This window comes from Drosophila albomicans, chromosome 3 (genome assembly GCF_009650485.2).
Source record: "Drosophila albomicans strain 15112-1751.03 chromosome 3, ASM965048v2, whole genome shotgun sequence".
NCBI classification, from domain to species: Eukaryota; Metazoa; Arthropoda; class Insecta; order Diptera; family Drosophilidae; genus Drosophila; species Drosophila albomicans.
The window spans coordinates 13,236,036-13,253,270 of record NC_047629.2 but is presented as its reverse complement, the minus strand read 5'-3'; the positions used below and the strand labels follow the sequence as shown (position 1 = coordinate 13,253,270).

The 17,235-nt window shown below is 38.4% G+C and overlaps 1 protein-coding gene across 3 annotated transcripts in view; it reads left to right on the top strand.

Annotated features, from left to right (window-relative positions):
• LOC117570903 (tyrosine-protein kinase RYK) overlaps nt 1–13,891 on the top strand; it is a 29,246-nt gene extending 15,355 nt beyond the window's left edge. For all 3 annotated transcript variants that reach the window (XM_052004495.1, XM_052004494.1, XM_034252807.2), the window contains exons 8-11: nt 10,494–10,912; nt 10,997–11,137; nt 12,701–12,997; nt 13,068–13,891. In XM_052004495.1, the coding sequence (XP_051860455.1) occupies nt 10,494–10,912; nt 10,997–11,137; nt 12,701–12,997; nt 13,068–13,179 (969 nt within the window). In that variant the 3' untranslated portion in view covers nt 13,180–13,891. The remainder of the gene's footprint in view (nt 1–10,493; nt 10,913–10,996; nt 11,138–12,700; nt 12,998–13,067) is intronic.
• The last annotated feature ends 3,344 nt before the right edge of the window (nt 13,892–17,235 follow it).

The window sequence follows — 17,235 nt, the reverse complement described above, 5'->3', positions numbered from 1 at the left end:
GCTCCTGCAGTGCGTTAAACTCGAAACAAGAGCCATTCATAAATATGCGACTTGGCTGCCTCGCTCCCCATCAACTTGCCACCTGCCGAGTCTGCTTGGGGTAATCGAGGTAGTCACTCCTCAGGTACTCCTGGGGTATCTCACGCAGTTGGGGCAAGTTTTGTGTGGCACTCACGTACTACCCGACGACCCACAGACCCAGAGACTAGACTTGAATTATGTAGATACGAGAGCGAGTGCGAGTGCGAGTGAGTGGCTGTAAATGTGGAGTGGAGTACATGAATGGGGAAGCGTGGAGCGTGTGAGTCTGTTTAGATAAGCAGAATGTGCTTCACAGTACCGAACACAGACAAACAGTCGAAGCAAAAACACCCATGTCTGACTGCTTCCTATCTTTATCCTTGCCGCTGGCGATTGCAAGTTAAGTTCCTACTCTGCTGCTGCTGCTCTTGTTTCGACTCCGCCATTCAGTGGTTGCAAATTAGGAAACTAAATGTGAATGGAATCCCCCAGAGTAGACATCAAACCTCAAGCATAATCTGTGGCACATAAAGACGAATCCCTTAAATTAATGCACAACTTTCTACACATTGTTTGCTCTTTACTATCGGTTCCTCTCTCTCCCTAGAGTCTTGCCTCGGTTTTCGTTTTCTTTTGGAAAATTTAACTTTCTGGCCTTGCTAAATCTGTCGCAAATTAGAATAAATTATTTAGCAGCTTCTTTTTGTGCTGTTTTTCTTGCTAAACAGTTCATAGAGCCAGACTGGGCGACATCGTTTACATTTCTCCTAGACAACGCGAGTAATTCCTTTTCCCCCCTCTCTCTACTCAGCTACTGATTGTTGTGCCCATTTTCGTCACCATCTTCTAACGCAATTTCCATCGACGCATAATTAAATATTCAATTTCCATGGAGACTCCTTTTGGATTTTTATTTGATGCTTATTCCTTGACATTCTTGCGTCTCCTTTGGCCTCTTCAGTGCCTCGTCTCTAGCTTTTTTGGCTTCCTTAAGCATTTTGTTTGTTTCAATTTCATACTCATTATGGTAACGGTTTCAAAGAGGCACAAACATACGTCGAATACATACAATTCACTTAACTGAATGTGAGTATCGGAATACGAGTAAATTCAGAAGCCAGACGACAACGAATAAAATGAATATGTAGCCCCCAAAATTGGAGTCGAGTGTTGCACATGTGTGTGTGTTGGTGTGTGTTGGTTTAGGGCAGAGTTTGGGGATGCTTGCCATAATTATTGTTGTTCTTCTGATGCGAGCCAAAACGAGACGGAGAGACACTCATTTAGTCAAACAATTATATCCAAGTGCACACACACAAACACACACACACACACACACCCAGAAACTCTGATCTGCTCAGTTGTGTGGAAATATCTCATTTCGTGTGTGTGTGCGTGTGTGTGTGTGGAGCTCCCTCGCTCGAGTCTGTTTGGATTCTATTAAATCAGTCTATAAATGTTGCCCAAATTGCTTTAATGTGCAGTGAAAGTTTAACTAACGACAGCGGGGACTACAACAATTACACCAGATGGAAGAGCCGAAGGGGGAGATAGAGATGTTGGGGTGAGGGGCGGGGAGTAAATAACAATAAAAACAGCAGCGAACTGAAACCAGACTACAGCTGTTGAAACATGACTTTGTGCTTGTTTAGAAACACTTGCAAAATATTATTGCAGCAACAGCATGAGAAGGGAGAAGGGGAAAAACAACTACCGCGGTTAGCTGGACCCGGAGACCCGAGGCTGGGAAAACTAAACGCCATGTAGTGAGGCAAGGCAACAAAAGGAAAACGATGCAAACATTGAAAGGCATTAGGATATTGGATCAGAGCTAAGCTCAGACTGTGGCTGAGGCGAAACGATAGAGAAAGGGATAAGTGATAAGGGGGATAGGGATAAGCATCTGGAATAACTGCTGCGGTTGAGCATGTGCAACTAGCACAAAAGAAGAGCGGGAAATGGCAACGAAGGCACTCGAGAATCCAGCTAGGAAGTGGCAACAAAAGTGGGGCAAGGGTAAAAGAGCAATTGAGAAAAGCAAAGAAAAGTAAGAGAGAGACAGAGAGAGAGAGAGAAATAGAGCGAGTGCAAAGCAAAGAGGATGTACATTAATGCCATGGAGCAGTGGAGCAGACTCGGTTGGAGGTATTTTATGGAGATTACTAGAGATTCGTGCAACATGAACAGGTGCTAATTAAAAATGTTGTCGTCGCCTCATTAAAGAAATTTGTAAATCAACCTGCAAATGACGCACACAGCATGAGTAAAAGTTAAGCCTACGCCCGACTGAGAGATGAATGCGACAGCCAGAAGCGGTAAAGTGGCTGGGGTGAAAAGTGTCCCCCCTTTTATTTTTGGGGGGACAAAGCACGTACGCCTGTTAATGGATTTCCCAGTGTTGTTCTTTTGATTAAAACGCATTATTTACATTTGCGACACAGGGCTTTGTATCCCATGGAGAGGGCGCAAATTTAATGCGTTCAGGTTTAAAGAGTGGAAAGTGTATGAGAAGGGGGTAAAGTTGGGAGCCTTTTGCTTGACAAATAACGTAGAGCTAACTCGATTTTGTGCTCGGCTTTTGCATTTGCTTTCCTCTTCAATTTTCTTTTGCTTTCATTTGCCATTTCTCTAGCCGGATAGACGGCAAACTACGGCGACTGCTTTTGTCGGCCATTATACTATTGATTGCTTCCTTCTCAAAAGGCAATGCGCTGCAGGATGTTGCAGGATGCTGCAGTTAACTCAGCCATGTTGCAGGCGGTGCATAGGCCTTTGCGGTTTTCACACCCGGTCACTTGGTTTCATGCCTGTTTCTCTGTTCTGATTTCATTGCGGTTAGTTACTCTTAGAGTGGGAGGAACTGCCTTATATGCAGCAAGGATTAGAGAACTAAAAGCTGGCATCAATCCTCGTAAGATATGATTGAAATTGCCGACAATTTTATGAAGCGAAATGCGTTTTGAAGTATAGTCTGAAATTTTTGAAGCTTTATGTTAAACTGAAACTTTCCATTTTTGAAATTTAAAAGTAAGCAAAAGGAATCGTTGCGTCGACAGTAGATGAAAGTCTTCTCTTTAATTTATTTTGAAATGAAAAAGTACTAATTGACTTTGTTCATCAACTTTTACTTATCAACTCTTAAAAGGAATGCAATAATGTAGACTTAACTATAGAAATGTGTGCAAGTTATGTCGTAAACTACTAGCAAACTTTAAAAAGCAGAAAAATCATCAACAATAAGGATAGGTTTGAAATTAAGGCAGAAGAATAAACATAATATATATGTATAAACTGCAGTTCTGATGAACCGAATTTAACACAAAACGAATAAGAAAGTTACAATCCAATGTTCTTAATTTTGAGATGCCCCCTAACCATTTGCAATAAAAGCAATCGGAATTATTCTTAAATTATAATACCAACATAAAACTAAAATATCCCGAATAATATATGTATTTGATGCCCGCTAACCACTTTCAATAAAAGCAAAACAAAACGGTATTATTCTTAAAATATATCAATTTAATATACCATAATAACACTATAATATACCGAAAGATATATTTGGTATATACTTTTTACGTCCTGTTACTCTATGAATTGCCGGTATAAAAAGGCAAACAACCTTAAATTCAGAATTTAGTTATGAACTTCTTCTATTAAAAATTCATAGGACTTCCATCAATTTTTAACTAAGCTCTCAAACGCAATCAAAGCAGCACTTGAACAGAAAATGAAATCGAAAAGTGTCTACAAAATGTCAACTCATCGTTATTTAATTTTGAAATAAATCAAACGTAATTGAACAATGATTAAACAATCAATCAAACACATTGAAATTATGCTTGAATGAATGGAATTCCACCGTTTGATAATAGATACATATTTGACAGCGCAAAGTAGGCGCTGCGTTGTGGGCGTGGCCCGTGGCACGCGATGCTTAATTGAAAGACAATTACCTGTAATTAAATGTGCGTATAAGAGGGCGTCACATTTAATTGGACCCTTTGGCATTTACGCTGGCTCCGACTCTGACTACGGTTCTCGTTTTGGTTCTGGCTTTTGGGCCCTTTTAATTATGCATTAGACGCTTTGGACCTGCAACTTTTTGTGTGGTGCCACAACAAAGCGGCGCCCCTCGAAAGTTGCCGAACTGTTATTAAATGCCGAATGGCAAAAGTCTAACGAACACTGTCAGGATGGCTTTCGCTTTGGCTTTGTGTTTGGCTTTGGGTTTGGGGTCAGAGTCTAGTCTGGGTTTTTGGCTGGCGCACAAATCGATCAGGCATAAATCAAACGAGAATTCAAATTAGTTTGCTAGCCAATTAGAAGGCAGTTCGTTCCTGGCAGCAGTGGCAGCCAAATGTGAAATTAATGAGACTCTTCTCGGTTGCGTATGGAAAAAGTTGAAACTTGAAATTCCACGTGCCACAAAACCAGAGCTCTGATTAAAGATGCGACCACGAGGGGAAGCGGATGTGTGTGGAGGAGACAAACTTGCCTGTCAGATAAAGTGAAATATAATTGAGACCGAAATGCAGCACAAGCTCCGGTTGTCAGTTCACTAATTTAAGTTCATTAGGCATCCGTTTGCCATGTAATGCCAAGGTGACAAGGTGCCGAGGCGTATACGTAATATTTTGTTGCAATTTTTGTTGGCGCTCGCATGCTGTATGCTGCATGCTGCATGCTGTATGCAACAGCAATCGCAAATAGCAAGCGGCAGCAACAAAAGTAGCAGCAAACACAGAATTTGCATATTTGCAACTTGTGTCAAGCTCACAGCAATTTAAAATATGCACAGTGAGGCAAAATTAAATATAGAGAGACTTTGAAATTAAATCAAATTAGTGTTAATATAAAGTTATTTAATTTTCACGACTTGAATTCAATTCAATTAATGTTAATCTGAAATAACGAAATATTTATGTGACGACTGTAGTAATTTAAAAGTATTTAAAACTTAAGAGAAATAAATATAAAAATAAATTAATAGAAATGGAATTTGTGATTAGATATAAAGAGAAACTTTCACTAATTAATATTATTATAAATATTTACTTCAATGAGTTAAAATATATTTACTTATCCATTAGTTAGACAGTAATTAAGCATATGAATTCTTTTTATTTAATGCGTTTCAAATAGTTCAAATCAAAATTATAAGCTCTGAAAGTATCAAACCTAAAAAGATGATATTTATGTGCTCATTAAACAAATATATATGAAGCTATAATTAAACATTAAATTTGTAGGTTAAGGTTATTGGAATAAATGTGATATCGATTACTTAAATTAAGCTTTTAATGAAGTGACATAATTCTCTGCATAATATAGTATAATATGCTTTTGCCCACGGTGGAGGTCACATAGTTTATAGCTGTTTTTATTGTAGTTGTTGTTGACATTGTTATTGCTGTTGCAGTTGCTGCTTGCAATGTTGTTGCTGGCATTGTTGCTGTTTGCTGCTGATGCTGTTGCTGTTGCTTTGTTGCTCGAAAGTTTGGTTGCCGGTTGCTGGTTGCTGGTGAATGCTGCCATAACAGGAGGACATGAAACGTTGGCAAAATTGTCATCAAGCTTTTTTAATTACGAGCCAGCTGCGGGAGAAGTTAACGCTGCGGTTCTGCAGTAGTATGCGTGAGAGAGTGTATAAGTGTAAGTATGTGTGTGTGTGTGTGCTTGTTTGTGTGTGGGCAGCTGTAGAGCTGCGAATGACATAAACAAATCAGACGCCTGTCAAGTGTGTCAGCCGAAATTTGTGTCTATGACTGGAGAAAGAGAAGGCGTGTGTATGTGTGTGAGTGTGCGTCAGTGCGTGTGTGCGGGTAATGCGTGTGTATGCAAGTGTCATTTGCAGGCCAGCAGCAGCTAGACTCACCCCTCAACACCGCCCCTGGCCACTGACTGCTGCTGCTGCCTCTGCTGCCATGTTGTGTTGTCATTAGAAATGTCACAACAAAGCCAAACAGCTGCAAACCCAACGTCAACATTGCCAACGCTTTGAGCGACGTTGTTGTCGCTTGTCGCTCTTTGCTCCTGCTGCTGCTGCTGTGGTTGTTGTTGTTGTTGCTTCTATTGCTGTTGCTTTTGGTTATGTGTTGCCAAGTGTCGCCTCGTTGGCAACACACAACATGGCCAGCTCTCTCTCTCCTCTTTCCCACCCCTGCGCTGCATTGCCTTTAATTTTGTGCAAATTTATACTAACAAGCTGCAACCCCTGTCCCCCGCCTCCCCCCTCCACACTTTCTAACTACCACCACAGTCTATTTGGTGGCTCTGCGACAGTTGACATCAACGGATGCTTTCCAATTTTCAGTTTAAGCAATAAGGAACATCAACATGAACAACAACAACTCGAGCTTAGCAATATTGTCCATTTGACGAGCACTTTTAATACGCCACACACAAAAATAACGCAGAGAGAGACAGAAAGAGAGAGATAGAGACAACAGCAAGGCAATGCCACAGTTTTTCCCCGTGGCACAAAAGAGCTGCATTTTCACATTCCACAAAAATTGGTCATCAAGCAAAGTTAGATATTTGATGTGTTTTGCCATTGGAATCGACAATCGCAATACGAAATACGAAATACGAGTTGGATGCTAGCTTCAGGGGAAATGCAAATGAAAATGGAAATGAGCTCACTCGAAAGCAATAAGACCCCAATTTTGTTTTTAATACGTAATAAATGCGAAATGAAAGTGACAAATTCTGTGACAATATTAACATATTCGCACTACATATTATGAACAAATCAACAATTTTGATGGTATTTTAAACAAGTGAAACAAGCAGAAGAATTACTGAATAATTTGACAAAGTAGTTAATTAACCGCCATTAAAGTGGTGTAAAAATGCGATATTAAATAGCTACACTATTTGTAGTTACTTTTAATTAGTGATGCGTAAATATGGGTCAATTTATTAAATAAGTTTGTTAGTTCATAAATTGAGTAAATGTTTGCTCTATTAGGTTCCCCATATCGTTTATTGTTGTTGTCCATGGTTTAGTTTTAGTTCAGACATATTTTTAAAACTGCTACCCATAAATTGGTGCCTCTTTGTATATATATATATATATATATATATATATATATATATATATATTCTTGATCAGGGTCAACAGCCGATATAGACAATATAGATATCCTAAATTTCAAATCTCCCACTTAAGCCCGCAAAAGTTTATAAAAATCATATAACAAGCGTAATTTTGAAACTAGATTTTTGGTACATACAATAATAACTATAATATTTAAGATTTCTAAAAATTTGGGGAACGATCAGATTAAAATTGTCGATGTTATTAAAGAAATATATTTGTATGGACAAACACACCTACTTACTTACTTACTAGGGGTTTGAGTTGGTTGGACAATCTAATATATAATATTTTGCTCTCTATGGTATATTTTGAATGTATCAATATACATACAATAGCACTTGGTATTTTTCAGTATACAAATTTGATATATTTTAATTATTAATACCCCAGTTTTATGCTTTTATTCAAAATGGGTAGCGAGTATATCAAAGTCGAACACACTCGAATGTAGCTTTCTTACTTGTGTGACATGTTATTAAATTTGTAAACACATACGCAATATGAGGTTTATATCTCCTGCATTATAGATCGAAAATAATTAGAAAAAACGAGCAACCAAATATAATAGAAGAGCTCAAAACTACTGTCCAACTTTTATATATATAGTTATGTAAAGATAATTCAATAAATATAAACATAAAATTGCAAACCAATTAGGTCAAATAATATTAGATAAAAAGCATTCTTATAATTAAAATTTTGCAATTTATTGACGCATTCTATGACAACAAAATAACAACATCAGGCAGTATAGTAATTAGTTTCGTTATCATTATAGGAATATTGTCAGCAATTTTGTTAGTTCTTCCTCATAAAGTCTCCAAAATATCAGTATTTAAATTAGCGGACAGACAGACAGACGGACCTTGTTTTAAGTGAGCAGGTTAATGCTAATCGGCGAAGCCGTCAACAGCTTGTGTAACGAGTTAACAAAGCCTAAAGTATACATGAATGTTGTATAGGAAAACAAAGCAGCTGTGCAGGAAGCATCTTGGCAATTCAATTTGCCTGAATCCTGACTGCGATTAAGGCTAAGCCGCTTACATAAAATCTAATTACACTTGACCTGCGCTCATTAGGACAATCCTGTGCCGATAACAAAGACAAAACACAGATAACAGATAGCAGAAGAAAAAAACAAATAACAATAAACATACAAATTTATATGTGTGCGAAAGCATCCAAGCGAGTTTCACCTAGCTGCGGGATATTGGAGTCGAGTCGAGTCGAGTCGAGTCGAATCGAGTTGGGGAGCTATTAAAAGCGACGCCGGTGCAGCCCGCAAACACTTTTGTTGTCCCTGTCACAGCTATCCCCAATACCGAACTACGACTGCGACTCGGACTCCAATTGCAGTGGAGGACGAGCTTTGCATGTTGTGTTGTTGTTCGTTGTTTGTTGTTGGGCGACAAGGATTTATCGCCGCTGACGAGGGAAGCGTGTTGATGAGCTTGGCCAATGCGAAAGCGAGAACAGCAGCAGCTATGTTATGTAGGGAGCTTGGTAGCTTTGATGATGTAGTGCGATATTGTTGCGTTTTAATTGAATTTTCTTTGTGTGACAGCCAACAAGGACAACAACAGGACAACAGCGGACCAACAGACAAAGTTGGCAAATGCGACAGAGGAAAAGGGCGTGGCTCAAGCAAAGTGGCAATAAAGGCAATAATGAATGAAATTCACTAACAAAAGGCAAACAACTATTGTTTTTATTGCTGTCAATGTTCGGTGTCCTATCTCCCCAGCTGTGTATTGGCTGTCCTTTTGCCGCTTCCCTTTGTCGCTTCCCTTTGCCTTTGCCTTCAACTTTGCCTTCACTTTTGGTCGCTTTGTCTGTTGCTTCAACAATTTTATTGCATGCGCGCATATTGTTGGCGGGCCATGAAGCTGTTATTTTTAATAAGCGAAAATTGCTGGACAGTCTCAGGTGGACTTCACAACTGGCTTCTCTCCCTCCTGCTTCTCTTCTGCTCCCACCTGCTGCTCTTCTGTTCCTCTCCAGCTCCTCTGCGGGACATCTTCAGTTCATCTGCTGTTGCTCTTCGGCTCTACACGGTTACTACTACTGCTCCTCTCCTGCTTCCCTCCTGCTTCTTTCCTGCTTCCCTACTGCTCCTCTTTTGCCCCTCTCCTGCTCCTCTCCTGCTCCTCTCCTGCTCCTCTCCCGCTCCAATCCTGCTTCTCTCCCTTTGCTATTTATGAAGATTTACGCCATCAACTTGGTCAATGGCACCAAATGTGGCTTGCCACACTTGCCACATTTATGTAAATTTCCACACCAAATTAAGAAAGAAATGAAGAGATTTTTCTTGAGTTTATTAGCCCAGCGCTTTGAGATTCCCATAGTGCCGAAATCCGCCCCCTTCCCTTCCATTCCCTACCCGCTAAGCACTCCTCACCATGAACGCTGTTCAGTAAATGATTTTCGCTGTGTGTTTTATGAAAATAAATGAGCTGCTATCCGGACTGGGAAGCTGTTCTCCTCACCCTCACTCTCTATATCTATATATTATATGCCAACTGTTTGTCCTGCCCCTTGCCCCCTGCCTATCTTCCCTTGCAACCTTGTTGGTAGTCTCAAAAAAGCTTGTTTATACAACTCAGCTCGCAATTTCCTACAGCTGCGTTCCACGTTTTCCCATTGCTGTTGTTCTTTGCTGTTGTCTGAGCTCCTCCAGGGTTTGGAGCTTGACTTACCTACCCCGCCCGCTCTCCCCCTAGCAGCTCATCTTGCCCCCGTCTGGCAGAAGGCTATGCAAACATAATGCTCGACGAATTAAAGCTTTTTGCCAACCAATAAATTATTCATGCCGTAAGACAACTACGGTTGTCCTGACGGAAATGGCACAGCCCTAGATCCTGGCCTCCCCCACGTGTCCCCACGCTCCCCCGCTCCCAGTGCTCTCTACCGTCTCTCTCTCTAGTCGCTGTCGTAGAACACTCCCTACTTTATATACAAATTATGGCGCTGCCAGCAGAAGGCAGAAGGCAGCAAGCAAGTCTTTGACGCCGTTGGCAACGCCAACTCGAACTACTACAACTACAACAATCAAGCAGTCAGGCAGGCAGGCAGACAGTTGGCAACATCAGCAGTTCCTTCGAGCGGAAACGGAACTCAATTCATTAAAATGAATGAACGAAGCGCAGCCAAGTGCATGACTAACGGTAAACGGATGCAAACTGAAAGATGCAAATCCGGCAGCTCAAATTGCGTTTCATTTTCATTGCCCTTTTTGCTCAGTCCCATCCCATTTCATTTGATATTAAGCTGTGTAGTTTTGCCCCCAAAGGGTTTCTCTAATTTCACCTAATGAAAAGCCAATTACAAACTTATCAATTGTTTCTTATTCTTATCATCTTTGCAGGCCTGCAGCATGTCGACGCCGAAGAGCAGTCGCGGCAATGGCGGCAGTGGCAGCCTCTTTGGTGGCCTTGCCACAGGAAGCACCATCACGGTGGCCAGCCATGCGCACAGTGAGAAGACCAAGGAGCGCCTTCGTCGCATTCCCAGCGTCCAGCCAGGTGCATTGACCTACGAGCAGCTGGTCAAGGAGGGCACCTTTGGTCGCATCTATGCGGGCAAGCTGGGCGAGACCTGCGATGCGCTGGTCAAGACCGTCATCGATGGCGCCTCGTTGACACAGGTCGCCTGTCTGCTGCAGGACGCCTCGCTCCTGATTGGCGTCAGTCATCAGCACATCCTGGCACCGCTGTTGGCCAACACCGAGCTGCCCGGCCCCCCAGAGATTGCATATCCCTATCCGTCCAAGGGCAATCTGAAGATGTGAGTTTACCTCAAAAGCACTGCGAATTGATTTCACAAATTAATTCGCTGTTGAATTTGCACTTTCGTTTTTTTCATTGGCAGTTACTTGCAAAAGTCGAGGGAGTCCAGCACAGCGCTGAGCACGCGGCAGCTTGTCGAGTTTGGACTGCACATCACAAAGGCGCTGGCCTACCTGCATTCCTTGGGCATTGTGCACAAGGATCTCGCCACACGCAACTGCTAGTAAGTATTGGAGAAAGTGAATAAGAATAAGAATGAATACAAAGCAAACGTGATTTCAACAATTGCTTTAAATGCAAAGAACTCGAATAAAAAGAAGGCAGCAAGAAACAGAATTCAAGCCACGAAAATTTGACTGAGCTCAAGAAATGAAATTAAAATTCTTGGTATTTGGATACACTCGCATGCTTTATTTCATTTGCTTCATTCACATTCACATTTTATTATTAAAGTGACATAACAAATTCATTTCAAGTCTCATCTCAATTTTTGTTTGCTTATTTACGCAAATCATGCAAAATTATGCTCACATATTATGTGATAATAATGTTCAGATTAAATTTCCAAAGTTTTAAATACATATTTTAAATACTTTTTTGGAAGAATAGTAAATTCAATTTAAGGAATAAAATTATTGTTTCAGTTGCCCAGTTAAATAACAGTGCACCTAACTTTGTTACCATTTCGTTATTATTTCAAATAAAAAAAAAGAATACAATACAATTTTTATATTATAAAAAAGGCTTTTTTGATCTTTTCAACTTAACCACAATAATTTAAAGCAGAAAAATCTAAGATGCGTAATATCATATTTTTACGAGCAAACATTATTTCCACAAAATTTTTTAAAGCATAAGATTATCTTGCTTTAGTATATTTTTTCTAGAAATTTACTTGTTTTACGAGTTGGTGTTTATAATATGCGATTGGAAATGATTAATTTTTGGCTAATTCTTTTACAAATACTATACAATCATCAGCAGCAGTTAATTGAAAGTATAGACGGATCAATAATCTTTATGAATTTCTCTGGCTTAACTATTAAAACAGACTGAGAGTGTTGGATACATAATAGTATGGCAATGCTAGCGATATTATAACATTAACAAAACAATAACATAGGCAGAATTAAGTACTGTTGAGATATACATATCTAATACGATGCTAAACAAAGTATAGAGCAATCTATATTCACGAGTTACGTGCTTTAACACTATTTCATATCAAGCCCATCTATTTTAAAATCTTTGACCTTTCCTTTCACAGACTTACTTTTGTCAACCACTCATATACACAAATATAAAGTACAGGTATAGACGAATCTATAACCAGATGTCTATCGACAGCTTACTCTGTCCATACCTTTTAGTTTTTATTGTCTGTATACAAATTATATAACAGTCCTTGGCTGGACTGATTCACTGACTTAAATATCGATCCAAAATAATAGGAAAGTAAGACGGCAACAAGTTGTACACAAAATAATGATAATAAACTTCATCGTTAGTCAAAGATGAAAGCAGCTAGCGCTAGTAAATTTACGCTAGGTGATAAATAATTTATATATATTCATTAATAAAAATTCTATAAAATAATTACTTCATCGCAATACACATATACACATATTCACAAATTTCACCTCAAATAGAATAATTCGTATTATAATACGCGACAATCTCTTATGCCAGCTAGTTCAAAAGGCATTTGTAAATTGATGTGACTGGCTATTCAGTTTACCTTAAAAGTTACCTCTACAAATCTCCCCTTCTTATTCCTTTTTTGCAGTCTGGACGAAGAAGCCTACGTGAAGATCTGCGACAGTGCGCTCTCGCGAGACTTGTTCCCGGATGACTACGATTGCCTGGGTGACAACGAGAACCGTCCTCTGAAGTGGCTGTCGCTGGAATCGCTGCAGAAGAAGGTGTATGCCACACAGAGCGATGTGTGGTCATTGGGCGTGCTCTACTGGGAGCTGGTCACACTTGCACAAATGCCACACGAAGAGGTGGACATCTTTGAGCTTACCAATTACTTGGCTGCCGGCTATCGTCTGGAGCAGCCCGTCAATTGTCCAGATGAATTGTAAGTACTTTCCCCATTTAGATAACCCCTTGATTCTTACGGTGACTTCATCATCATTTTGTGGTCTCAGCTTTACGGTAATGAACTGCTGTTGGCACTCGGAGCCAAAGCAACGACCAACGCCCTCGCAGCTGTTGTCGTATCTGCAGGACTTTCATGTCGATCTGGGCATGTATATCTAAAAAGGGGAGATGAACTGATAGGCGCTCCAGGCAAATGGATTAACTTCAACATTGAATAACTGAATGCATAACTAAACTAAATTAATTGAAAACTTTTGCATTTTAAATGTGAGATTTACCTGTTACGAGTAGATGTTTGATGTCTGTAAATATATAAGTGTATGGAAGGAAGGAATGAAGGAGTCGCAAAGGTCGCAAATCGCAGTATTGTGTAAGTAGACATTAAGGCGTTCAAATGGCACAAATGCTGAAACCAATTATAAATCAACAAACGTGTGTTGCAAGACAGTTGCACATTCCAAGTAATTCATAAGTAAACAACAATGACACTCAGTTGCAAGCAGAGACAGTTGCAGTTGCAAGGTGTTCCCCAATCCGTTTTCGACTTCAACTTGCTTAAGGTAGTTAAAATCAAAGCGAAATGCAAGCGAAAACGTTTTTGGGAACGCTACAGTTGAACACTTTAAGTAGCTAGAAATTGAATACACATAAGATTGCAAAACAGATAAATTATATATGATTGTGAATTATTGAGAATGCATATTTTATTGAATGTGTGTGAGCAGAACCATGAAAGTTATGCTTAGAGGGTGGAAGAGTGTAAGAATGGAAATGAAAGTGGAAGTGGAAGATAGAGTTGAATGTACGACAACAAAATACAGAATCTTTTGTTCTCAAATGTTGTCCTCAATTGTTATCAAAGCGATAAATGTATTTACCAAACGAGCAATTTTTTATTAGACATTATTATTATTATTATGATGACAACAGTACTTAAGTATTTATAAGGCAACAACTCTCGACTGAATCTGAGTCCAAGGAGTCAAACATGAGGCACAGCAGCAGATACGAAGTTCAAATCAGCATTAGAGAACCACACAATCACAATCACAATTCCGAAAAAATAAAGCAAATGTTAAATGCAACGCAAATCACACTCAAAAATTGTCAATGTCACAAGCTAAACTTAAAGTTATGAACAAATTACTTAGGGGACTCACAAACACAACAAACCACATCACAACACACAAACAACAACAACTACCAAAATTTCACACTAATTTATTTATAACAACTTTAACTTTAATTTCAAATTCAACTAAAATGTTCTTTAGCTAAACTAAACCAGAGAGTTAGCATTTGAAAAGAAATTGTCGAGCTATTGTTGTCTCACAGAAGTTCAGGAGTTTTTAATGAGCTTAGAGCTTTCTGCTTAGTTTGTGCCAAAAGTTGATTTCAAGATGCTGCTGCAAAGTATTCAAAATTTCAACTAATTCTTTAATGTTTATACAACATTATTAAAATATTCAATTACTAAATCCAATGATAAAGTTGTAACAACTTCTTAAGCTTTAAACCACATGCAGAGCTAAAACTTATTATACGGAAAAGCTTTTAGAAGCTTAAAGCTGGCTTAGAATGTTGGAGTTGATTTAAGACTACAGCTGCAAATTTTTCAAAATTTCAAGTAAAACTTTAAAGTTTATTCAACATTTTGCTTAAATCAAATACCAAATCAAATAAAAAATCAAAAAACTACAATAGTAAACAATTTTTTAAGCTTATAAAAAGTATATTCATGCGCTTTGATAAGCAAGCTTTCGAATGAGTTTAAAGCTTTTTGCTTACTTCGTAGAAAGCTGAAGAGTTATAAATATTTCATGTAATCCTTTAATATTCATATAAAATTTAAGCAAGATTATTAAAATATTCAATTACCGAATCAAAGAATAAACCAGCAACAACTTCTTAAACTTTAAACAACATGAAGTGATAAAACTTAACATAAGCGAACTATCATATGAAGCACTTTCATGTGCTTTGAAAAGAGCATAACTCATGCAAGCTGCTCAATTCAATTAACTTCATGCTTAACTTTAACTTCAATTAGCAACTTTTGCAACTAAGCAGAGAAATGAAGCTGAAGCTGAATTTGAATATTAATCAGAATTACTAAGCAACTCTTTGGCAAAACTTTCAAGTTAAATTTTACTCAAAAAAAGCTCTTCAATTGAAACTTCTTGTGAGCAAAGTTGACTGATGATAAGCTCTCTTAAGTTGTATTATAATTTTCTGTTGCTTACCATTGATATCCTACTGCTCGTCCATGTTTCCAGCTTAGATTAAGGTATTATTATTATTCATATTGTTATTGTTCAAAGAGTTTCGTTTCATTTTTGCTCTATTTACGTTTCTAGTCATTGATATTATTTGCAAGTTCTGTTGGCAAAACGCAACTGAAAGTTGCCCAAGAAAACGAAAAACAAACAAAATCAAAAACTAGGACAACAACAACAACAATATGTTATTGTTGTGCTCTAGTTGAAAGTGCAATAAAAATGAATGCGTATCGAATTACCAAAGAAATACACATTTTAAAATAGTCATTCCTCAGTAAAACCGTAAACTGCTTATTCTCTCTACTTAGTCTATAGGATATATATTCTATATATATATACTACAATAAACAATCAAACAAAAAACAAAAAGAGTTATGTATATGTACTATGTGTATGTTTTATTTGATAAGCTCAAGCTAAAGCTCAAGTTCTTACTTTGCACTCAAAGGTAATGGAAACACTGATCAATATGAATATGAATGTTACTAAAAGCGAATACAAAATACGATACGATAACGAATACAAATTACGAGTACTCTCTCTCACCTAAAAACGACAAAAAAAAATGAAAAACTTAAAACTAAGTAGAAAATACTCTGCAAATCTCTGCTGAAATTGTGTCTCAACTCTCAACTTAAATGGAAAGCAACTCAATTCGTGAATCCCTTAAAACTTGCAAGAAACTAAGTGTAAAACCATTTTAAATAGTTAATAATCACACATACACACACACACACGCACTCATACACACACACACACACATAAACTATGACTAACTGAATGTGTTTCAAATTTATAAATACATAAATCTTAACTTGTACTTGTATGTATGTATCCTGAATGTATGTATGTACTGTCTATGTATATTTTGTCATCAAATTGAGTACTAAAGAGTAAGCTCGAAAAGCGAAACGAAGATAAACAAATGGCAAATCCCCAAGGGATATTGCTATTTCAAATTTCCAAATACTACGAAACAGAAACAGAAACCGAAATAGAAAGAACAACAAAAACAGAAACAACAACACAGCAAAGAAACTCGACTACAAACTACAAACATGCATCAACTAGGTTTTCTCTCTGTATTTTTAAGGCAACACACACGAACACACACACACTCACACACACATACAAAAGGAAACTGTCACAGCAATCGAGCAAAACAAAAACCTAAAAATTATCATTCAGATTCTCAGCGTCTCTCACTCTTTAACACTAACCAATTTTTATATAGATGTATTCTCTGTCTCTGTCTAACTTAAGATACTATATGTACCCTAGTATATGTATATGTGTATTGGAAAATATTTGCTAAAATACCCCCACCACACACACACACACACCCGTACACACACACACACACTTGCACACCAACTAAAGCTTCAAAGCGGAGGCGACAGTTTTTCTTATTCTTTTGTGTGTTTCATTTTTGGGACTGACAGACTGACTCTGTGGGTGGTGGCAACCGTAAGATAGCAAAACAGAAATTCAATTTGTGTGCAAAAGACAACAAGAACAACAACAACAACAACATCAGCAAGAACAACAACAAAACAACTATACTAAAATGAACAAAAACAAAAGCAAATTAAATAAATGTTCCTTTTGAATCATCAACAAAACTCAAAGCTCTATTATTATCTCTCTGCACATACATCAGTGCGTTTTTAGTCGCATCGCATCGCATCGCAATTCCTCAACACACACACACACACACACACACACACACACACACACACACACACACACACAGACAGACTGAGTAAGTATCTTTCCTTTGCAACGTGCAAGCTGGCCACTTGCTGCATTGATTGGTTTGACTTGGCTTACGCGACGTATGCGTGATGTCCATGCCAAGGCACGTTCTATCTAACTAGCCAGCCAATGCATTGGCACGCAGTGGCAACTGAAGCAATTGCTATTTACTTCGCAATGC